Source organism: Desmodus rotundus, chromosome 4 (genome assembly GCF_022682495.2).
Source record: "Desmodus rotundus isolate HL8 chromosome 4, HLdesRot8A.1, whole genome shotgun sequence".
In the NCBI taxonomy this organism is placed as follows: Eukaryota; Metazoa; Chordata; class Mammalia; order Chiroptera; family Phyllostomidae; genus Desmodus; species Desmodus rotundus.
In genome coordinates this window covers 120,957,463-120,982,541 of record NC_071390.1, presented here as the reverse complement: position 1 = coordinate 120,982,541, position 25,079 = coordinate 120,957,463, and the positions used below count along the sequence as shown (strand labels likewise).

Sequence of the window (25,079 nt, the reverse complement as noted above, 5' to 3'; positions counted from 1 at the left end):
AAGTAAGACATAAGCATGGCCAACGAGCACGTGTAAAGAAGCTCCACATCATGATGCGTGAGGGAAGTGCAAATCGAACCATGGGACAGTACTTCACCTAGAGTAGGCTGGCTGAAATAAAGAACGCAGTGAGTGAGGGTGCAGATGTGGAAAAACGAGAACTCCCATATTACTGTCAAGAATATATAACTATGCAACCACTCTGGAAAACAGTTTTGCAGGTCCTCAGAAAGTTAAACATAGAGTTATCATGTGACTCAGCAATTCCACTCCTAGGTGTATACTGTATACAAAAGAAAAGTGAAAATATGTCCACATTAAAACCTGTAAATAAATTTTAGTAATAAAATTATTCAGAATAGAGAAAAAATAGAAATAATCAAATTTCCATCATGTAATAAGTACAATATGGGATATTCATAAAATATAGTATCATTTGGCAAGAAGTAGAATTAAGTGTTGATACACATTATGATATGCATAAATTTTAATTATGTTAAGTGAAATGGGCGAATAACAAAAAAATCAAAACTTTATAATCCCATTTAAGAAAAATATCCAGAACAGGCAAATCCATTGATACATAAAGTACCAATACACTAGTGTTTGCCAGGGATGTAGTTGAATGGGGAGACTGGGTGTGAGTAGTAATGGTATGGGATTTCTTTTGGGAGGACTAGTGTTTTAAAATTGATTGTGCTGATGGTTGTGCAATTGCGCACACACTGAAATCTACTGAACTATACACTTTAAAAGGGTGAGTTTTATGGTATGTTAAATATATCTCAATAAAGCTGTAAAAACTCAACTTATGCATTAGCCCTGGCAGGTGTGGCTCAGTGGATTGAGTGCTGGCCTGAGAACCAAAGGGTCACAGGTTGGATTCCCAGTCAGGGCACATGCCTGGGTTGCCTGCAGCAAGGTCCCCAGTAGGGGGTGCGTGAGAGGCAACCACACATTGGCATTTCTCTACCTTTCTCCCTCCCTTCTCCTCTGTAAAAAATAAATAAATATTTTTTTTTAAAAAGTCAATGTATGCATTAAAACATATTAGTGCCTTAGATCCCTTTTTTAAAAAGCTATGCAGTATGTTTTATAATTATCTTCTTCCTTTATCACGAGAGGACTATACTTTTCAGCCTATTTCATAGGTGTGACAATGAGACTTAGTTTACTTTTTTTAATGGAAATGGAAACAGATATAATGTGCATTACTTCCAAGCATATCCATAAAAGTTTTCCATTAGAATCTCCACAATGCTCGTTCTCCTTCCTGTGGATGAGAATGGCAATGACCCTCAGAATGACTTTGGATGCCTCCTAGCATTAGCCTAGATTTCTGAATAACTGTGAGAGCAACAGAATGACACACATTTCTCACCCCTCACCCCCCCACACTCACTGACCAGAAACACCTACGTGCCTTGGAATGTTTGCTGGACAAGAAATTATTCATGGAAGCCATGACTCATTTTGCAATCTACTGTGACTACAGCCTAGTTTATCCTACCTGATACATTGTTCAAAAATGGAGATGAATGTAGGTGGCTCAAAGAAGACTTCCTCTGGAAGCTTCATAATATATAATTTGAAACACACTCACAATTGATTTGATCCCAACTTAACTGCTCTGTGTTCTAGACACCTGATTTTCTGAGGAGGCATTTCTATCACACCACGACAGAAATAAATAGACTGCAGTGGTGTTTCAGAGATTTCATTTTTATCACTGATTTTTATGATCAACTGGGTGAGTGTCTTCCTATTACTCTTTTCATTTCTATTAACTTTTCTCTTGTTTAATATTCAATATATATCTTATACAATATTTTTTGTTTCTGACTAGAAAAGCTCACATTGGTACTATGAATGCATTTGTGTAAACACCTATAGAAATTAATTTGAAATATTTGTGCATTTTGTTGACCTCAGACTTTTCATCCAGGAACACGGTATGTTGTGTGTCTGTCTTCTTTTATAACCCCCGGTAAAGTTTCAGAGTGTTCATGTCACAGGCTCCACACATTGCTTGCTATGGTATTTTCACGTCATGCACATCCTTGCTTTGTTGACTCAAATGAGGAGTGAAATGAATGAGTTACATAGTTACATACAGTACGTATGTGTGAACCACCTAGCTGAATTCGAAGTGGTGTCATTAATTCTGATAAAGTTAGTATTTCCTGAATCTACTGAATGCATCATAATACTCCTTCAAATATTAATTATATCTTATATTTGAATATTTATTCTTCATATTTTGTTTGGTTCATTATTATAGTAGCCAAAACTTGTAGAATTCTTTTAAACACATCATAGTAATAACTAGCAGGGTCATATTGATCATTTCCTATCACTGATATAACACAGTTATTTCAGTTAATTAATCTGAAAAGGAATCATTCTTTAACTTCTCACTTCTCAAGATATTTTCTTGCAGAGGTATGAAGATGTAGTGAACTTTATATACAAGCATACTCCTTATAGAGCTATTTGTAATGGTAATATACCAATGACTTTCACTGTTGAGCCATCAACCTATGGTTAGATAAACCATGGTGCCTTCATATGAAACAATATTATAATTTTTTAAAAAATTAACGCGAGCCTAGAAATGTCTACATTTTGAGGTTAAGCCAAATGAAAGGTAAATTTTATTTCTAACAGCATTACAATGTAACAAAAACATGCACACACAGGAAAGCAGGAAAACCTAGCAAACATTAATATTAAGTATATCACTGGGTCATGAGATTATTGGATTTTTGCTCTCTAATTTAAATTTCTATGAGGTGAATTACTCTTAAAATAAAGTAGGTGACTCTAGGAATGACAAAGGACTATGTGAGACTATGTCCTTGTACGTGACCAGGAAGCTACATCCTTGCCTTCAGGACATTCGAATCCCGACAAACCATAATAGGTGATGACAGCCCCTTTTGTTCAAAGCCCTGCATCTCTTACTTTCTTACGTCTAACTAGTATATTTCCCTCGTAAATCTTTAACTAACCTAGCTTATTTGATGATTCTTTAATATATGGTCATTTTTATTTTCTGACAGAAAGAAAATTTTCTGTATTTAAAGAAACTAATTCTGCTATGATGGCAATATAGGGAATATATAGATTCAATCAAATCAAATAAACATGTCATTATTAACATAATTGGAAGACAAAATCACTCATAATCTATACAAAGATAAATCACCATTCTTTGAATACTAATATTTGAAAAAAGAAAATTTTTCTGAAGTAATTTTTTCTAATTCATATTTTGTCATTAACTTTATCAAACCCATCAATTAATCAATTAAAAAGTAGAGAACAAACTAACCTTGTTTTCAACAGGGCCTTATTCTAAACCACCAAATTAAAACAGATCATAATACAACACATAATCTGTATTTACAGGACAAATCAGTGGGACCCTCTCCTATTGCACTTCAATTATTTGACTGCTCATTAAATAGTAACTTCCCCATCACAATGGAGGAAATAAATGCATGAAAAAGTGTACCACAGCTACTTATATGAAATTAGGAAAGTAAGATCATTCTTACATTGAGAATGAAAGTAAGTAGCAATGCAATAAAGAGGAAAACAGATGAGTATTTATATATTATATATCCAAGTATTTTAAATTAATTCAACATCAAGTGTATGATTACCCTACTGCAGCCACAGTCCACCCTGTGTCCAAAAAACATTTTAAAAAGACAGGATTGTAACCCTCCCTACCCAAAGAGGCAAAATATATAAAAACTGAATATAAGAAAATGCTACTTAACTCTCAAATGCTACTTAGTCACTCACAAATATCACTACAATAAAAACATACAACATGGTTTGCAAGTATGAGAGCAAACGAAAACTCTTCTCAAATCACTAACTGCACACTGAGTGTGGAGAGAAGGTCGCTAAGCCCAGCCTCATGACGGAAAAGCCGTCAGCCGTGCGTGTTTGTGCCTGACACTGTAATAATATCAGAGACTGCCTCGTTAATTTACAGAACACAGACATGTGAAATCCGGCACCGTGCCCAGTGAGACGGTGTCGGCTGTCTTGGCAGGAACCACAGATGTCACGACCACGCCAAAGCATTTTCTTATAACATACTTGACCACAAAATAGTGATATTACTGCAAATATTATAAATTACCTAGTGTGGCCAACATTACAAACATATCAAGGATGATTAATTTCTGAAAATCACACAATGACAAAGTTTAGCAGAGCTTAGAAGTCAACCTGGCTTTTTCACGTGTAATAAAACATAAGTTCATAAAAAAGAATTATATGGTAAGATGTTATATAGTAAAAGTAATTTTCTACTTTCTCAAGCTTTGTATCTTATTAAAAGTTAAAAAAATATGAGTAGTATTTTAAATCACTGACACATTAAGTAGTATTGTAACTGTTAAAATAGATTAATAATAAAATGCAAATCACATAAAAAGTACAGTACTAAATATATATGCATCTATTAATTGTTTTGTCCCTGCTAAGAACCGTTTATTGTAATTACCTTGTTGAACACAATAAAAGGCAGGATAGCCAATAAAGTCTGTGAATATATAAGCACACATGCACATTTACAGCAAGAAATAGGCTTGCAGAAAAAGGAAACTTATGGTAGTTACAGAAAAAAATATTAAAACCCTATACTGAATGCAAATGTACCATGAAAATATTGTTTCCCATCACTCACAGTGAGCTCAAACCATCCTGTTTTCTGTCTTTCCAATACAGACACAACTTATAAGTACTGTTAAATTAAAATGAGATATATTTAAACTATCTAAGCACCCCAAACAACTTCTGAGCTCCAAATCCATTGTGGCTTGGGTGAGGTCCCAGCATGACCACGTGTCCTAGCCCAGGTCCAACACCGCACCAGGGTACTCCTTCACAGTCCGCGTGAGCCCCGGGCGCCCATGTATTCATTGTACATTGTTCCCCAATTCCACTACTTTCACTTGTTTCCAACAGCATCAGCAGAACCAGAAAAGTCCTTTTTCTTCACGTAGCAGTATATTAGTTAGAGCAAAGAACTGGCCATCTGCTTTCGCTGCTTCTTTTCACTTCTGCCAGGTCTCACTGCATACTAGACTAGGCAAGGGTTTTATGGCTGTACAGGAGGAGGGCACAGTCATGGAAAACGGAAATACAGAGGCACATGGAGACATAGAATATGGACAGAAAAACATAGAACTAGAGACAATTCCTCATTTAAAGGATTGTGTACATATGTATATATACCTAATGTGGATGTACTGATTAATTTTGTTTTCCTATATAAAATACTAGTCAATTTCTAGGATGGTGTGAAGATTATTCAACTAATATAAATATTATTCAGAATTAATTCTTTAGCTTGGTTTCTAATTTTATCCATGTAAAGATCATGCAAAAATGCATCACATACTGCTATTTATATATTACTACCACTGACAATTAGATACTAGCATCACTGATAACTATACACTATAATTTTATTTTTTATATACTGACCATTATATACTAAGCTTTACAGTATCTACTAAGTATATACTAAGTTTTGATACATATTGGTTTAATAATAATTTTTTTCAGACATTAGTATTAAGAAATTTCTGGCATAACTTGAATGCTGAGGTTTAAGTAGAAAAAGATTCTTTCAATTCTCAGGGCAAGAATAAGGATAATTATTCATTTTTCTTATTAAACCTTCAGAGGTTTAGCTCTATTTCAAGATAGTTAAGAGTAGAAAAATCAAATACAAGGAAGATTTACCAAATGCCAAGCACTGTATTAGCAGCTATATGTAGTATATTATTTTATCCATTCTTAAAATAACTCTGCGTGGAATATATATTTATTTTTGTAGATGAAAAGCAGGTTTATAAATTTTTAAATTACGGTAAGCTCCTAGGAGGATGAATTAAAAACATGTTTTCACTACCATAGTTTTAGCAGCCAGCACAGACTTATGACTCACAGTGGGTGAACCGGTATTTGTAACTAGTTACCTAGTGAAAGAGTTCAGAGCTAGTAGGTGGCAGAGTTAGAATTTTATCTCAGGTTTGTCATATTTCAAAGCTCAGTCTGTCTGCGCCCACATGATGGAAGGGGTAGGTGATCTGCACTTCTGCCTCGCCTCTCCCAAAGGACCAGAAGGGGTGATCGGGATTTTCTATTGGGAAGAATGGCCGTGACTGGAATTGATTATCTACTGGCAGTCAGACTGAAGCTCACAAAACCCCTTGATTTTAAATCCCCTCTGAATCCCAAAATAGCTGTGTAATATTGGTCAAGTTTACCACTCATAAAGAGTTAATGATAAAGACTATAACAAGAAATGTTAAAACCATGTGAATGTTGTGGGAATTAATTGTACCAATACATCTAAAGTGTATGGCTATAAAATCAGTAGTCATCATTATTATTTGCTCAAGAGAAAAGGATAGCTACTCAGGTCATACCCAAAAAAGTTAATTGTCTATGATCAGGAGGGCAAATAAAGCCAGCATCACAACAGTAGCCAAGGAGATGTTATCAGGGGATGTTTTGGAAGAAAAGTACTTTTATAATTGTGACAATCATTTTAATTCAATCATCTATGGTTTTAAGTTATGCAGTATTCCTGTAAGCCAGGATTGGTGGAGACTCTAAAAATATCATCTGAGTAGATTTCAGCGTTGGTGAAAGGTTAATGTATTCCTCTGTTTATGAGTAAGCTGGGTTCAAAAATGCGAAGCTCTTTATTTACAAGTCAGGAGTGGTACCCCATAGACAATGGAGCAGTCTTCTACAGAAGGTAGACAACCGTGACTTGAATTTTCTTTGGTGCAAGTTTTAGAATACCTACGTACAGTAACAGGGTGAAGTTTACAGCAGAAAGCTTCCACATTGTTTACCTATATATGGTTCAAGAAAAGGGTACTAGAAAGTAATTGACAGTAAAAAGGATTATTTAAGATTTTAGCCTATAACATTTTATATACCAGGTCAATTTTATATGTCCCCTAGTTGGGGTTTTAAGATATTTCTCAGTTACCTGGAAGAGACTCTGCATGTGTGTGTGTGTGTGTGTGTGCATGTTTGGGACCCAATAAAATACATAGAAGGTACTATCGGTTTGGGGAAACCAGACATTTCAGAAAAAATAGTATTTTTTACAAGGTCTAGGTCTGCTATTTTAACCTACCTTACTTAAGCAAATGTAATTTTAGTCTAACTTTTAAAAACTAAATAATATAGTATATATATTCTTTTCCCCTTGAGCATCAACATCAAAACAAACACCTCTCTCAGTAAGATAATTTTTGAGCTAATCCCTGGTTGTTAAAATTTACTGGTACTAAAATGAAGGGGCAGAGAGCATGATGAAGGAAATTAGCACGTTCAAGCACTCAATATTCATCATGAGTTGTGCTAGAGTTTTTACACATGCTATTTCTGCAATCCATAAAAGAACCTTATGAGTAAAGCATTGCTATAACATCAAAACCTAACTAAAATCATCTTTACATATATATTGGGTTAGCCAAAAAAGCTGTTTAGTTTTTTCCTTAAAATAAAATACACATTTTTCACTTTTACCAATAACTTTATTGACTTGGATATTTTGAGAATGTTGGCTAACTCCTGCTATTGGCTTCCAGTGGATGGAGGCCAAGGGCATTGTTAAACATCTATGAAAGCATAAGACAACCCCACAGCAAAGAATTATTTGGCCAAAATGCCCATAGCACCAAGAAACTTTGCAAACCACTTTTGACACGTTCAATCAGTCACAGCACCTTCTGCATACACTGCATAAATCTTTTTGTGTGTGTATTTCAGTTGCATTTTTACCTTTATTGAAATAATGAAGCATAATATGCCAAAAATATTGCATATTTTCTTCCATCTTCAATATTAAAATGCCTGCATAAAAATTTAACAATTTGGATTTTTTTAAATACATGCTGATATAACAGCTGTCACAATACAATCAAACAGAATTATTTCAAAAAAATTAAAGACAAATGAGCCCTACCAGAGCCATCGTAGGGAAAAAAGAAACTACACAAACTTTTTGGCCAACCCAAAAGATAATGAGGGAAGTACTTATTCAAAGCACCATAATTATTTGATTGTCCCATGTCACAAAATGTTATATGTTCCCAAGTGTGTCAGTGTTTAAGTACTGCACCAGTATATGAATTAAGTGAACATTTTGAAATTTTTGACAAAATTTATATTGTTCATGGTTTTATAATTTTACTTTCACTTTTAAAAAAGTATTGCCTTATATTATAGTGATTTGTTAGATGTAAATGTGTGAAATCAGGGGAATTTCAGAGAAAAACTCAAAAGAGACAAGTTACCTTATCCAGTTCTTACAATGACAACAGAACGCAATTCAATTTGCACCTCAGGGACATAGGCCAAGTTTGGAATTGCATCCTAATGAACTACAATAGATTTCTATAATCAATTAAAAACCAAAAGTAAGTGAAAGAGGCTTAAAATTCATTTTACCTGCTTGATACATTAGAATATTCTGAGACCTCCTAAGCACTGGCAAGTACAGCTGTGTCCCCTTTTCTTTGCTTTAATGACCATGTACGTATGAGATATTGGCTGTATTATACCATTTTCTTCTTAGTGCAAAACCAATGGTAATTAGTAGGAATCTTTACATTGTGCAAAAGGAACCTACATGTAGACTTTACCTTGCCAGTTCTTCCTGAGATTCAGTGAATGATATATATATATATATATATATATATATATATATATATATATATATATATATACTAAGTTGCACAGAAATTGATTGTCTGGCTTACTCACTAAACAGTCATATGTTTTATAACATTTACAAAGGTATACAATTATTTACATATTTGTATTGTCAACACCAACACGTTTAAATAAATAAAGTTTATAGTCTTTTATGAGTATATTATCAGGTATCTGTAAAATTACCTTTCTGTATTTGTTTATATTATTTGATGCATTTATTTCTATTTTGCATTGAAAGGTATATGACAGAAATAATTTTCCTTCAACAAGAGGTTTAGTTTTGATTCTATGTATTAAAGATTAAACAGAATAGCAAAGACTCATAAACAAATGATTATCTGGTTTGGGAAATCAGATTTTGGGGGTGTTTTCTTTCAAATGTTCAAACTTACTACATTAAAAATAATTTTAATTACAAAATTATGTAAGTGAAAAAATTCACAATGAGTAATATAGTTTAATGATTCAGCTGAATTTTCCTAAGGGTGGTATAAATAAAGAATAAAACATCCAAGTGTTCTTTTTAAACCTTTGGTTATACATGCATTTCAAAAGTTACCTTAAGAAATAAAATTCAAACTCGTATTTATTGCAGCTTATGGTTCACACTGTGGCCTTTTACTCTAACTTCTATTAACACAGGGTAGGCAAAGGCTGCAAAATCTTAGAGCACAGATTTAAAGAAAGAGAGCAGTATAACTGAGACAACGTTAAGCAACACAGAAAAAACTAATTAAAGGCCTTACCGTGAACTATCGGTGCTGAGAGCATCATGAAGACAAGTAGCTGTGAGGGCCACATGGTTGTGTGGTTGGGCATGAAAGTGCCTCAAGAGTGTTTGAAACGTGCAACAAAGGAGTGTTTCGGGTTCCTCTTCTGTATCTCAAAACCGATGATTAAAAAAAAAATTAAAAACCCAAAAAGGGAATATTCCTCAAAAACAGAAACACCAATATCCCAAGTCCAAATCCTGCAAACAAGAAAAAAAGGAGGTTATCAAATAGAGGTTTTCTTAATTCCTTGAAAACTTATTTCCCCATTAAAACATCTGTTATACCTCCTCATTTCATTTTAAAGAGTACAGGATTCAAATATAAAAATGAGTAAATTACCTAAATGACAATACTTATGCATGTATTAACAGTGGTTATTTCCCAGACCCCAAACAGACTGAAATAAGTAATTCAGTATCACCGGACAAATTAATACAAATAATTATATTAATTTTAGTAACTAATTTATATAGTTCATTAATATATATAAACATTTGGCACTTACTATGTATAACTATTTTCTACAAATATAATTTTTACTAACTTTACTAACACATTCATTCATTATCATTACTAGGAGGCTAATTTTCTTTCTTTATCAGTTTAGAGAGAGAGAGAAGCATTGCTTTGTTGTTCCACTTATTTATGAATTCACAGGGATGGAGCCCCCAACCTTGGCTTATCATCACGAGTCTGTAACCAACTGAGCACCCAGCCATGGTCATTACCGTGAAGTTAAAATTAAAAAGTTAAACATAAGAGTTTTACTTTCATTCTTGGTCCTGATATTCATTGAGAAATCATTCTACATATTAACTACATTGCTGTTCTAAGCACCTTGGTAAGTAAATCTGTGAAGATCATAGATTTATGTTAATTAATTATGCTCAAACATAATTAATCAATTCAGCAGAGGTCTATAGAGTACTCACTGAAATCCTAAGCACTGGACTAGGAAAACAGATAGAATATTGACTAAAACATGTAATCTCTTCTCCAGGATCTTACAACTTAAGATGAAGAAGCTTGCTTAAAAGCATTAAATGCATACATGGGAGGCATTAAAATTGTCAAGCATTAAAAAGTTACGTTAGTGAATCAAATTGATATACCTGCCTCCCCTTAATATGCACAGATTTATCTTAGAGAACAGAAGTACTGAGGGAACAGGACCTAAATTTTGATGATTCTGTCTTTCCCAGCCCCTCTAAAACTGACCAATCACATAGGAACTGCATCTTCCTTCTCCCTCTCTTTCCTTTGTATTCTGATGATTAATGTATATTTCATGTCATTTCATATTTTGAGTATGAATTTATTTTTTTCTGGAAAGGGACAGTAAAAATAGAGATAATTTGCTAAAGATTGTATTATAGCCCTCATTTTGACAAAATAAATTCCAAACTATTTCTGAAGTACTTGAGTAGGTTATAAGGCAAAATTATACATATTTGTCTGAATCCCTGGCGCTGGTATTTATAGCATGGTAGTTAAGAGCACAGACACTGGGGCAACACCTCCCCGTCCCAGGGACTGACTCTCCTAATACTATAACCTTGGGTTAGTCACTTAAGCCCTCAGGGTATCAGTTTCCTATCACAGAATGGGAAATAGCGATGTTACTTAATCCATATGGTTATATGAACATTAAATAAGCTAACATTTCAGTTATATAAACTTCATAAAGATATGTATTTACGAGAACAGTGTCTAGCATGTAATAAGTGCCATATGTATTACCAATTACACATTGCATGAGTTTTCAATTTTATCCTTTTAGCATGTAAGAACAAGATCATTTGATATTATAGCTAAAATTATTTACTGAGTCACTAATTTTTAGATGGGCTCCCAGAACCATGAATATGGACACAAAAGATATGAAAAAATCCTCAACCTCACAGATTTCATTTTAAAAATGAAGCTCATAATAGACATACTCGTAGTATTTTACTCTTACAAATAGGAAAAGCATTAACAGGAAAAAATGTGATTTAGATAAAACTGAAACTATGCGGAAAGGGATCATATGCAACATTTTCACTTATCCACTCTCTGACTCACAAAATATATGGAGAACTTATTTGTTGCAATTATATAATTGTTTTTGAAAATAAATTTTGAAAGAAATTGCTAATTCAAAACAACATTATTTAACATGGATATAGTAATTAATGGATATTTAAAGAACACTTAAATTGACTGATAGATCAACAAGCAAACAATATCCCCCACCCTCAACATTCAGTTACTGTTTCTCTTTCCCTCCATGGCCACTAAGTTTATGAGTGTCAAAAACCAACATCATGGATGCGTGTATACCTACGGGCCCTATGTAAAAGTACCTAAATACACACAAATAAGATAAATACATACAGAACTGTTTGGCTACTGGAAAACTATGGTAGCCATCCAAGTCAATTGTGTATTCATCATCCCCAAAATATGCACTAAATATTCTTGATAATGGAAATGAAGTAGAACAATTTTTGCCGCAACTCACACTGTAGTGTGAAAAACACAACACAGGAAATGAAGTCACATAAAAAAGAGAAGAATGAACATTTCTTTAGTATGTATCATATGCCAACCAATGTTCTGGAAATTAAATAATTTTCTGATTTAATTCTCCATACAAATCTATAAAGCAGAAAATACTGTCTCACATTTACTGGAGGAAAATCTGATGTTATGCAGTAAGAATTTCCCACTCTTTTCTATTTATATAGTAGAAATAAACAAGAAACTGTATGATAGTAATATGCCTCTTAGTTGTACACAGGAGGGAAACAATGTAGCAAGTTTCTGCATAGACTTAGGCCTTGCTGAAACACTTTCATTGTGAACAGAGGAGAACCTGAACAGCATAAAAGTGGAAGGACAAAGCAGAGAAAACATACAGGTTTATAGTTTATAAAGCACAATTACACAGTACCCTTTGGAGGTTCAGGGAATATTATTCCCAAAGTGAAATAGGAGTATTGCTATTGTGAAGTTTGACTTTCGTGAAAACCAGAATAGTTTATTTTATAAAGAAGGTGGACACAAGGAAGCACACACCAAGGCACATCATAATTACATCACCCAAGATTAAAGATAAGGAGAGAATCTTACAAGCCGTAAGAGAAAATGATACAGTTATCTACAAAGGAGTTCCCATAAGACTGTCAGTTGATTTCTCAAAAGAGACCTTACAGGCAAGAAGGGGTTGGAAAGAAGTATTCCAAGTCATGAAAGGCAAGGACCTACATCCAAGATTGCTCTACCCAGCAAAGCTTTCATTTAGAATGCAAGGGCAGATAAAGTGTTTCTCAGATAAGGTCAAGTTAAAGTAGTTCATCATCACCAAGCCCTTACTATATTAAATGTTAAAGGGATTTATCTAAGAAAAAGAAGATAAAAAAGATGAACAGTAAAATGACAGCAAACTCACAGTTATTAACAAGCACACCTAAAACAAAAACAAAAGCAAACTAACCAAACAACTAGAACAAGAACAGAATCACAGAAATGGAGATCACATGGAGGGTTAGCAACAGGGGAGTGGGAGGGGGAGAGAGGGGGAAAAGGTACAGAGAATTAGTAGCAAAAATGGTAGGTAGAAAATAGACAGGGGGAGGGTAAGAATAGTATAGGAAATGGAGAAGCCAAAGAACTTCTATGTACAACCCATAGACATGAACTATAGGGGGGGGAATGTGGGAAGGAGGGTGTGTGCAGGATGGAGGGGAGAGAAGGGGGGAAATGAGACAACTGTAATAGCATAATCAATAAAATATATTTAAAAAGATGTATAGTTTCACATTGATGAAGCAATGGGAGAAAGTTATTTTATAAAAAAAGGAAATAAGTTACATATGTATTATTTATAATGGTTTATTTTAATATTGCAGAAGGGCATAACAGCACTTCTACCATGATATTTTACCTATGATTTAGGCATAAGTATTTGCTCTCATGATTACTGTGCAAACTTGAGGTGGAAAAAGGGATTTGGAGGAACCAAAGCTATTATTTGAGAAGGGTAACGTGCTCTCACAGTGCAGCCTCAGGGCTCGGCTATCTCACACACAGCCCCAAAATAATGTGCTAATTTGGGAGCATGTATAATAAAATTCCACCACTTAAACTACATCAATTTTACTAGATAAACAAAAGACAAGATTGCTAGTAACCTATAGGAAGAAAATCCCTCACTCTTTGAATACTAACATTAAAAAAATAAGAAAATTTTATGGAATGTTTTTCCCCCCAATATATGTGTTGTCATTAACTTTACCAAACCAATCAGTTTTCATATAAAAGGGATCTTCGCTCAACTCATTTCTAAAACCTAGCTCTTCAAAAACACACAGAAGGGAGAAAAAGAAACAAGAAAAAGCATTAGAGACTCATTTAGTTACATGACAAGATAATTACTCCTGAAAAAAGAGTTACTAAAGATATAAAGCATTTAACAAGTGAATTTCAAGAAAATTCCCAACTCCAATAAATCTGTCTGAGCCTTCTCTGTGTGGAAAGCTCTGTGCCCAGGCTATGAACCAAATGGGGACAGGGAGGCTCCAGGTCTGAAATGTGACCACGGTTTCAAAAGGCCTGGCAGTGAAATACGAATGCCAAATAGTATGCTCACCAATAAACCACGCTGCTGTGCAAAATGTGATATGTGTTATGTGAGATATTCTAGAAACAGAAAAAAAATGACAGGCTTCTTTTGTGTGCAAAGCAAGGGATGTAAGCTCACGCAGACCTAATATTCCGGTGCTGGCAAAGTCGCGTATCTCTCTAAATCTCTGTTTCTTCCACGGTAAGACAGCAACCAATATTCGCCTCGTAGGCTGACTTTGAGCATTCGAGCTAAGGTACTTCACTGCCTGATAGAGTGGCTGTCACACGACTGTGCATGTCTGTCAGTACAAGCCCGTCACTCACGAACGTCCTTCTCTTCCTGCATTTGTCAAAATGAGAAAGACCATATGCCCCCCCCAGCCCTCTCACACACATGTTTGGGGAACTAACACAGGTGTCTAGATATATGCAATTTCCTTGAAATTCTGGAGATGAACAATTCGTACTAAATGTGAGATTTTATAAAGGATTTTCAGTATTTTTGTTTAAAATATACTTTATTACTTATGCCACTAATATCCACTTAGAAATAAACATGTTAATACTTTAAAATTATTCTCAAAAGATGACATTTCTAACTTTTACCAAAGATAATCACAATATGGCAATTTTGCCTTATTACCCTAAGACAAGCTTGGAAGGAATATATTTCTAGTGCAGTCCTTGATTGGGAACTTGTATTTTTTATGTTCTCAAATAAAACTACCTAACTTCACTATTCTTCAGAATATTCAAAATTAAAAAGTAAGGTTAAAGTATCCTAATTTACATCATTCATATTTAAGATTATAATTATGAAGTTGTGTTTTGAGTCAAGTGCACTAAATATTTTTAAAGCAAAAACTGAAAAAAATGCTACAAATGTATGGGAAACCACTTATTTGTTATATTTAAACCAAATTTCATTATATCTAGTACTGTTATACACTAAAATTATTTGAATTACATCTATTATTGCTGAATTTAAGACATTGATTTTAACTTGGGGAAACTCATTAAATTCTGGTGTCATAATTTGTTTTTCCCGCTCATATCCTTCATATCAAATTATGTTTGAAAACCTCTATTTTTATCTTATATTTATTCCCTTTTTACACCCTAAATAGAGGTTAATATTAAAGTCTGCATGTCACTCATCTTGAAATTGTTCCCTTCATTTTAGCTATTCTTAACCACACTTCTGTAAAATAACTCATTCTAAATATTTTTCCAAACTGTATGTTATTATATCTTTCCCCTCATAATAACCTTGAAAAGATACTTTAGTATCTTCATTATAATATTTTTAAACTTTCTGAAACAAATTCTAATTACAAAGTTTATTCCATATCAACTTTATATATTTTAATTTTATTTTGCATCTTTACTTGTTTTTGTCATATAAATCTTGTTAGAGATCATTTACTTTTGCATAATTGGGATCTGCCAAATGTATAAAATGCCATGTGGTATTCTTTTAATCACTAATTAGTATACAGTTTTATAACTCCATTGCTGATTGTAATACCATAATTTTCCATTTCATGTTTTCTTTTTCACATTTAGAGAACTTAGAGCTACTGCAAAAAAATGCATTTAGAAGTATTTATAAATATTATTTGGGTATTAACTGTATTACTCCAGCATTAGTACATGGGTTTTTAAAATTTAAACAATTTAAATCACATTCATTAACAATCAAGTATTTATCACAATCCTCCACAATTTCACTTTTCAGTGATACAAAATTGATATGTGGTAACTCATAAAGAGTGATATAAATTCCAAGTAGATTTATGTACTTATTACATTTTATCATTTATCAGTACTTTAACAAGTAAAGTAAATTTCTTTTATCTTAAACAGAGCATCTAGGTAATTATAATTTATGTTCACATAGCTCACTACATTTATAAATAAGATCCATCCATAGTAACCAAAAAGAGTCAAGTATTTCTGACAAATATTTATTTAATAAGGATGGAAAGCAAGTTTAATAAACAGTAATTATGCATAGATGCTTAGACCAGAGATTTTAATGCTCATTATTCAAATTTAAGATAGCCACATTTTCATGATTTACTAATATTGTACAGTCAGAGGCACATATACCGCAATGCTTTACTGCCCGTGCCCTAGGAAATGAAGGATGGCATATTTTTCTCGCAAAAATGTCTTTCCACAGCAGTTCTATATGGAATATTCATTCTGATGTGAAAGGAAGATCTATGATTTATTATCTCTTACGGAAAAGATGAAAAATTAGATGACTGTAATACAACTTTCTCCCATCACTATCCTATAATATTTCAAAATGTTTGCTGTGGTGATCACCAGGTAGAAGCAAAATAAGCTTCAGAAAAGTTTAAGCTGAGTAAAATATATACCGATAATTTTTTTTAAATGTTAGCTATAACTTACGAAGTTGGAAACCCAGAAAAATATCTTTCCTTTAAAGTTTTTTTTTATTGTTTGCTAAAATAACATGTATTAATTCTTTTACAAGAGACTGCACTTGAATATACTATGTGAGTATATTATGAAATTAAAAAGCCGCCCTGGCTGGTGTGGGTCAGTGGATTGAGTACCAGCCTGCGAACCAAAAGGTCACAGGTTTGATTCCGAGTCAGGGCATATGCCTGGGTTGCAGGCCAGGTCCCCAGTTGGGAATGCACAAGAAGCAGCCACACACTGATGTTTCTTTCCCTCTCTTTCTCCCTGCCTGTCCCTCTATCTAAAAATAAATAAATAAAATCCTTTAAAGAAAGCACTGTGTTCATCCTACTATTGATCCTAACTATAAAAAAACAAAATCTTTCTCATAACATTTGACTCTGAAACCCAAAGCTTATTGCTTAAATAAGCTTATGAAAGTTTCTTATTACATAGCATGCAAAGACCTTTCCTTTCAATATCTATGGGCTTAAAGCACATTATATTAACTATCAAGTCTAGTAACAATAAGAAACTGGATGTTCTAGCAATTAATACTTTTTTTAATAGCAACAAATACTTTTGAAGATTCATAAAGGGAAACTTCTCAATCATCTTGTTTAATATTTTCAAGAAAAACTGAGTTAAATCAAACCTCATGTGTTTCTGTGGCATATTGTGCCAACAGATTATTATTTAATACAAAAAAATGTAAACTGAGTTTGGTCATAGAGGGTATAGGAAATATTTATGGCACAATGCTTGTGTCAAAGAAAGACAAGGAGAAAAAGGAGAAAAGATAATCCAGGAAATGAAAATAATAAAATACTCATATAAATCCAAATGTGATAGAGAAGAGAGTATCAAGAAACCGATGAAACAACGCAGCTGGAAGATCTGAAAGACGTGAAAGAAAAGAACGATGGTTGTGCCTGAATTTGAAGAATGGTCAGAATTTCACTAAACTTGGAAGAGGGACACTCTGGGTTACACGTTGTCACAAAGAAGGATGAAGAGCTGGTAAACAAACAAACAAATCACCAAGAAAACAGAGCCTACCACAGAACGCAAAATGTTTGTAAGGTCTGCTGTGTGAAGAGCAGCAGGAGTAATGTAGACAATCCACCAGGGGAGAACAGAAAGGACTTTAAAGGCTATACAAGGGACTTTGAATTCAATTGGGTTAGTTTCAAACCTTCCAATCTGAAATATTTAAATAAAATGTTGTAACATTTGAAGACACACATTACATAAATACACAGAGATCACTGCAGGTAATGGGTTTTAAGATTGAGAATAAATATTTATAGTGAGTATATTCCAAAAATTTTTATAACCCTCTAAATTACTCCTAGGTACTTGAACATTTTGTTTTCAATTTAATTTGTGTATATTATTTTTGGCTTCAAATAAAGAGCCTGAGTTAATAGAGGTATTAAGTGAAATAGAGGTATTAAGTGATTCATTAAATTTATAAACTAACTGGTATTTAGCTAGTACCTAACATGACACCACACAAAAATAATGAAGCCTTTGCATTTTCATAATATGATAGTTTTGTCTGGGTTCCAAACTTGCCTAACACTGCTTAACAGCTATTATGCTATTTGAGATCAAATATTGATTCCAGAGAATTACAACACTTACAGATACAATGGTATTATTATTCACTTGGCAGTGTATTACAACCAAATCAAGGCTATAATTGGACTACTTATCTGTACAGATGCATATTTTATTAACACATTCAAGTCAAATACAACATAGAAGATACTTCATACACACTAAGCATGCATTTATCCTGACCTACAACTGGATATGGCGATGTTTCTTTTAGTCTTTTATTACCAGACAGATTTTTTTTAAATTCTAAGCTTTTGTAACCAAGTATTAAACATCAGTTAAGTCAGAGACATCAGAAACACTGGGAATAGAAGGCAGGACAGAAAATTTTGAGTGAGAAAAGGCATTTAATTCCTCTCTCTTCAAGCTGTATTCCATATGACCACAGGTAGATTACTTATATTTTCTAATGTTCACATCTGAAATTAATGCTTATTAATTCCACAATGATTAATAATAATTACCTATCATTATTCCACAAGGTGGTTATGAGCTGATATATATGACCTATGATGATTCCTGGTAAGAGTAGGCATTCAATAAGTGAGAAAATCCCAGAAGTAGGGTTATAAATAGTGAATGCATTGCATTTGGTAGTAAATGGGACAGAAAAACATTTGATAGGAGTTTGTGAGTGGTTGGGTAAAAAGGGGAATAGAATGAGAAGGTACATCATAAACACCGTGCTTTCAGAAGATTAAATCAGGCGTACTGTCTGGGAGAAAATGGAGAGGAAAGAAAAATACTGTAAGCTGATGGCGTCAGTAACGATATTTGCCAGAGTTAGTGTGGTGGGAGTTCACAGTCACCTAGTTCAGGTGGTGATTTAAAATATAGATTATGTGTAGAAAGTCAGGACAACAATTTTTCAAGTTGTAGAAATATCACAGTTATGTGTTTCTTTGGGGTGGAAGGAAAAATAAATCAGGACGAATAGTAGATGGGAAAAACCAAGGATGGGTACAAAAGATACAGAAAAAAGTTAAACCAAATTGGAAATAGGGAGAGTATTCCAGAAATAAAACTACATTTCCACTAGAACTTTCATTCAAGTTTCCATTCTTCCTTCATTCTTTCCTTATTATCTGCTCCAAAAACTTCAGAGAGATGAGATAAAATATGCTACTTATATTTTTAAAGCGTGACAACACTTTTGAGGCAGTAGAATGCTAGATCTCTCTCTACACGCTGTCTGAAACACTAATATTTTTTATTGCTCAAGTAAAACATATATCCCCTTATATTTTAAACATAATTTGATGCCACAGTAGAAAATAAGTAATCTACAAAGGTAATAATAATAAGATAATTCTTTAGAGTATAAGTCTCATCTAATTGTCTTTCAGATAATGTTACGATCTAATAAGTGTCTGCTAGTGTTTAGGAACAAATCTGGATTTAATGAACATGGCTAATTTTAGCCTTGGGGCAGCATATCATTTAACCATGAAAGAGACTGATGTTTTACACAGGATCATTTTCTTATGAGGTGTCCTTGAGTAACTTTCTTCCCAGAAATTCTACTAAAAACTCGATTGGAGTTTGTTCCCAGTAGCTTTTGATTAAGATAACCTTTGCCACTCTTGATATGTTCAATAGAAAATAAAATCTATGAGTCTGAAATTAAGCTAGGTATAAATAATTACAATAATGCAACTAGACTGGAAAACAATTCAATTGCTTAAAATGAGATGATTAAAATTAAAACATAGATCTCCCACACTTTCATGTATTTGATTTGTAAAATAGATGTGATTTGAAAAATAGATCCCTTACTTTGCTCTTCAAAAATTGAAATACTCATAAAACCTCACATTTTTATCATCAATGTTAACTGTTAACAATAATTATGAATGCACATAGCTATTATTTAAAATGATATTCTAAAGTCAACAATTGCTTTATAATATGTCATTTCTGACAATAAATAATATCTGATTCCTAAGTTATAGGAAAGTAGAAATAGTAAGGGCAAGCAAGCTACAGTTAAAAATTCTGAATATAACAGATGTCTATTTTAAAGTAAACAATTCCATTTATAATAGGAACATGTTAATCTTTTCCAAAATCTACAGAGCACCAGGCAAACAATGGCCCTCCTTATAACAAAAGCTAACATTTATTGAGCCCTCACTCTATCAGGCAGTATTATAAGAGTTTCTTACATATATATATCATTTAACTGATTTTATAAATACACATTATTGTTAATCCTATAATAACTCCAAAGAAAGAGGCTATTATTATTCACAAATGAAAATAAGGAAACTGAGGGATCAAGAGGTTAAAGAGCTTAGTGAGGTCATATAGCTACAAACAAAGGAGCCAGATCTGTACCTGGGCAGTGACCCCATGGTTGGGGCTATCATTCACTTGAATCTACTGCTTTTTCATCACATCTATTGAATGCTGAGTCGGCAGCACACCTATTATAAACTCAAAGTTTCTGTCCCCCCAGAATTCATATGTTCAATATTAATCCTCAATCTGATGGTATTTGTAGGTGGCACCTTCAGGAGGTGATTAGGTCTTGAGATCTGAGCCCTTATGAATGGGATTAATGCCCGTATAAAGGACCTCAAAGAGCTTTCTAGCCCCATTCCCATGTGAGGTTCAATAAAGAAGGCAGCTCTCTATAATCCAGGAATCAGTTTCTCACTAGAACCCAACCATGCTGGCAACCTGATCTTGGACTTCCAGTCTCCAGAACTGTGAGAAATAAATGTCTGTTGTCTATTAGATACCTGGACTCTATAGTACTTTTGTTCCAGCAGCCTGTACGAGGACAACACTGTATGTAAATGTAAGGAGCCTACAGCTAGGTGTGATTAGTAGGTTGAATAGAGTACAATGAAGATCTAGGGTACTCTAAAATATTTAAACAAACTTCAGATTGAGAGAATCATCATAAACAGAAGACCTTCATTATGTTCCCTCCTGAATAATTCCCACCTAGCATCGCATATGTTTTTTGGTGCATCTGAATAGATACCAATGACCCATTTTACTTGTGCTTGTTTTGGCTGAGTGAGGGGCAAGAACATAGACTTCATCAGGCAAGTAACATGGAAATGTTTCAACTTAGATGTTCTTAGGAGCCAAGATGCTTCTTTATTGCACAAAAAGTTGAAAACAATCAGAAAATAAAAAATATCACCCAAGTGAAATTTTTAAAAAACTTCAAAATCTATGTAATTCCAATAAGCATGATTATTTAATTCTGTACCTGAAGTATTATTTTTCCAAATAGAACTAAGATATTTTGAATATTATTAAGGAGAAGAAAATACATCTTTGATGTAGAGTTACTTGTGACTTTATCATACTGATTTTAACTCCAAGAATCAAACTGAGCATGCTGGACGACTAGCTCAGGCGGTTGGAGGGTCATCCTGGTACGCCAAGGTTGGGAGTGCCATGTCTGGTCAGGGCGCACACAAGAAACGGTGAATGAATGCGTAGATAAGCAGAACAACAAAGCGATGTTTCCCTCTCTCTAGAGGCATTGTGATTAAGATAGACCAGTATTGTCTAAATTTTTTCTCTGTGGCAATTTTACAACTGAAAGTACCTGAGTACTTTATGATTGACAATCGTGACAGCATGTCTACTGTAAGTTTGTGTTGTAAGTGAAGTTCCAGGGTTTGATTTAAAACCCAGCAAAATCACATGTTCTCCTTAAAATTCTAAAATGTATTATTATCCTTGCAAATAACACTAAGTTAAGATTAGTGCAAAAGTTATGGCCATAGCCAGTACAATAAACCTGCAATGTCAAGTTAAATGACCAAAATTGTATCAAGCAACAGTATGGGTATAGGACACTAAACTCAGAAAGACCTCATTTCTTTTTCTTAAATATATTTTATGGATTATGCATTCCAGTTGCCCCATTTTTTCCTCCCTTTCATTTCCCTCCGCCCTGCCCAACCCCTCCCACCAGCATCCCCACCCTTAGTTCATGTCTGTGGGTCATACATATAAGTTCTTTGGCTTCTGCATGTCCTATAATTAACATGATTTCTCTGAAAACAATGGCTGTTACTAAATAACTAACTTAAAAATAAAGCCTAGAATAAAGAAAGAAGAATCAAGTTAGTAATGTCAAATTCATTCCATTTCATTTCCCTCAGACAGATAAAGGTAAAGTGGGGATGGCTGGGGTGGTGGGAGGGAGGGAATGGAGACAACTGTATATATATATATATATATATATATATATATATATATATATATATATATATATTGCTTGTCAACAGCTTATAATTTTTTCTTTCTAGTCTATTATAATATCAATTAAATTTTAATTCAAACTAGAAAAAAATACTTTCTTTGAAGTCTTGCCAAACCAAAAGGAATGCAGGGAAAGATAATTCTCAGTATGAGCTACATGCCTATATCATAGGCCCACCATGGTTTAGTAATCATGACTGGTCAGTCCCATTCATCTCTTTCATATAACCAATTTGACCTTAAATCCTGCTATTTACATTTCTTAAAAATTTCAACAGTTTAAATAAGGAAAAAGATTACTATGAAATAGTGGAAACCTTTAAAAATAGTGGAAATAGTGGAAAGAGATTATTATGAAATAGTGTATAGCAGATAAGGTCTAAAAATAACTCCTTTAGAATCTCCTACAAAGGATACTTATATGTTTTAAATATCTTGTCCTTGAGATTATGAAAGAAATCTACTGTCTTTTCTGATACAAAAAATATTCCAAGATAGCTTTCCTATACTTCATTCCTTGCAATTAGTGTAACAGTAGCAACCATGCAGGAGAGAAAATACACATGTTTTGAAATTATCTCATCTCAGTAGGGCACACCTGGATAGGTCTCAAATTAAACATCTTCCTTAATGGCCCATTATGGAGTATGAGTGCCTAAAACATCCAAAGGGAGTCAGGGACCATTGCTGCCAAGGGAGGGTTTCTAAGGTTCTAGTATATGATGCACTATTTCTCCTGTAGGTTTCGCCTGACTGGGAGTTTATTTAAATATACATTTAGGGTTTTACGATCAATAGCTACAACAATAAGATTTAGCATAACCACAATGACACATTTAAAAAATCAGTAAATCAATACATTTTTATACTAATGTTTTGATAATGAGCATTTATAGGTTACTAGCAAATTATAAAAATGGTTATTTTCCATATGTTAACTTTGAAGATAGCTACTTGGACCCCAAAGTATATTATTCAAGGAAAAGGAAAAAAACCCTAAAGTAAATTGAATCTTTAGAGCAGAATGCATGTAACTGAGTATGAACAACAATCATCATCACAGGTAAGGGCTAACTCACCGACAACGTTTTTATTTTACATCCATTATTGAATTTACTTTAACTATAATAACATAAGACAAGTATACGTTGGAGCTATTGGCATCCCAGCCTTCAGGATAAAAAAGTCTATTTCTCCTTAGAAAATGTGTCCTCGGCTTCTAGGGTTTTAATAGGTAGGGGGAATGGCAAAGAGGGAATAAAAGGAAATCAGAACAAAACCATCCATTTGTTTCACCTATCCTGTTTCCGTTAGTTCTGTCACCTAGAAACTGACCTGGAGCTGCATTACAATGAAAAAAAAAGCACCAATTAAGTCTGAGGATAAGCAATCACAAGGTATGAGGAAAGAAAACACTAAAGAAAAAAGAAAGAAAAGAAAAGAAGGGAAAATTTCCAAACAGAAGTCCTTGGAATGAAAAAGGAATCACTAACCTGGTTTGGCTAATAAATTTAAATGCAAAAGAATAAAGGATGTATTCAGAGAAGAAAGACATCAGCCAAGTCCTGTTTAGATTCCCATAATTGAAGAGTTCTATAACAGAACATGTGATGTGTACTCATTAATATACTATTTATCCATTCACAAGTATATATTTTATATAACTACATATGGTAGCATATAATCATTTATTATATACAAGTCATTCATATTTTATCCAATACATGTTACAACTCAAAATCTATGTGATTTTAATAACTGAGTACAACAATACAATATCTAGGATAAATAATTCAAAGCTATCATTATTCAACAGATTTCTCTTAGTGTACCTTCTGTACATTTAGTATATTTTATAATGGTAAAAATGTCAAGCACTTGTCATTTAAAAAGATACACTGAGTGACTCCTAAAGATGTCTATGCAAATAATGCTATATTTTTTGCTATATTTCTGGAGGCAGACGGATAAATCAATCAAATATACTGATAATTAAGACAATTGGTATAGGTCAAATAAATTTTTGGTAAATAGGAAGAATAATATTTGAAAAATAACAGCTTCACTGCAAATGCGGAAGTGTGTGAAGAGCTACCCACAAAAACTGAGCACACAAATCCAACCTAGCAGCCTTTCCACTGCATTCTCTGGCTGTCCGATCTTTTCAGTGTTCAAAAACAGAAACTTCAATGAAATCTTCTCACAGATTTGAGCAAGATAGTATTCTGTAGGGTAACTGTTTTTTTTTTTTTTATTTCTCATTAGGTAAGAAGATACGTTATATAATTATCTCCAAGTTAAATTTAAATGAATTTAGGCCAAACAGCAACCCATTCTAAATAGAGATTATGCAACTGAAATGTATAAGGAAAGAAGAATTGAAAAAGAAGCATAAAAGGGCTGTCTGAAATTATTCTGAAAAATATTAAGATAAATGTCTGTAAAAAACTTTTTAATAAAATTTTATTTTCTTTGTAATCAAGAAATCTGAAATACTTCAATTTCTCCCATTTATTTAAATATACCATTGTTTTGATCTCTGCAAAAAGCTTTCCCTTTCCCTTTAGGAAAAATATCTTTGAATCACATAGTTTAAAAATTACTCGGATGTTTCAGTACATAAATCATTTCTTTGTT

At 33.3% G+C, this 25,079-nt stretch overlaps 1 protein-coding gene across 19 annotated transcripts in view; it reads right to left on the bottom strand.

Annotated features, from left to right (window-relative positions):
- Window positions 1-25,079, bottom strand: part of ADGRL3 (adhesion G protein-coupled receptor L3) — a 757,443-nt gene that overhangs the window by 483,640 nt on the left and 248,724 nt on the right. For all 19 annotated transcript variants that reach the window (XM_053922390.2, XM_045185777.3, XM_053922389.2 and 16 more), the window contains one exon: window positions 9,519-9,742. In XM_053922390.2, the coding sequence (XP_053778365.1) occupies window positions 9,519-9,591 (73 nt within the window). In that variant the 5' untranslated portion in view covers window positions 9,592-9,742. The remainder of the gene's footprint in view (window positions 1-9,518; window positions 9,743-25,079) is intronic.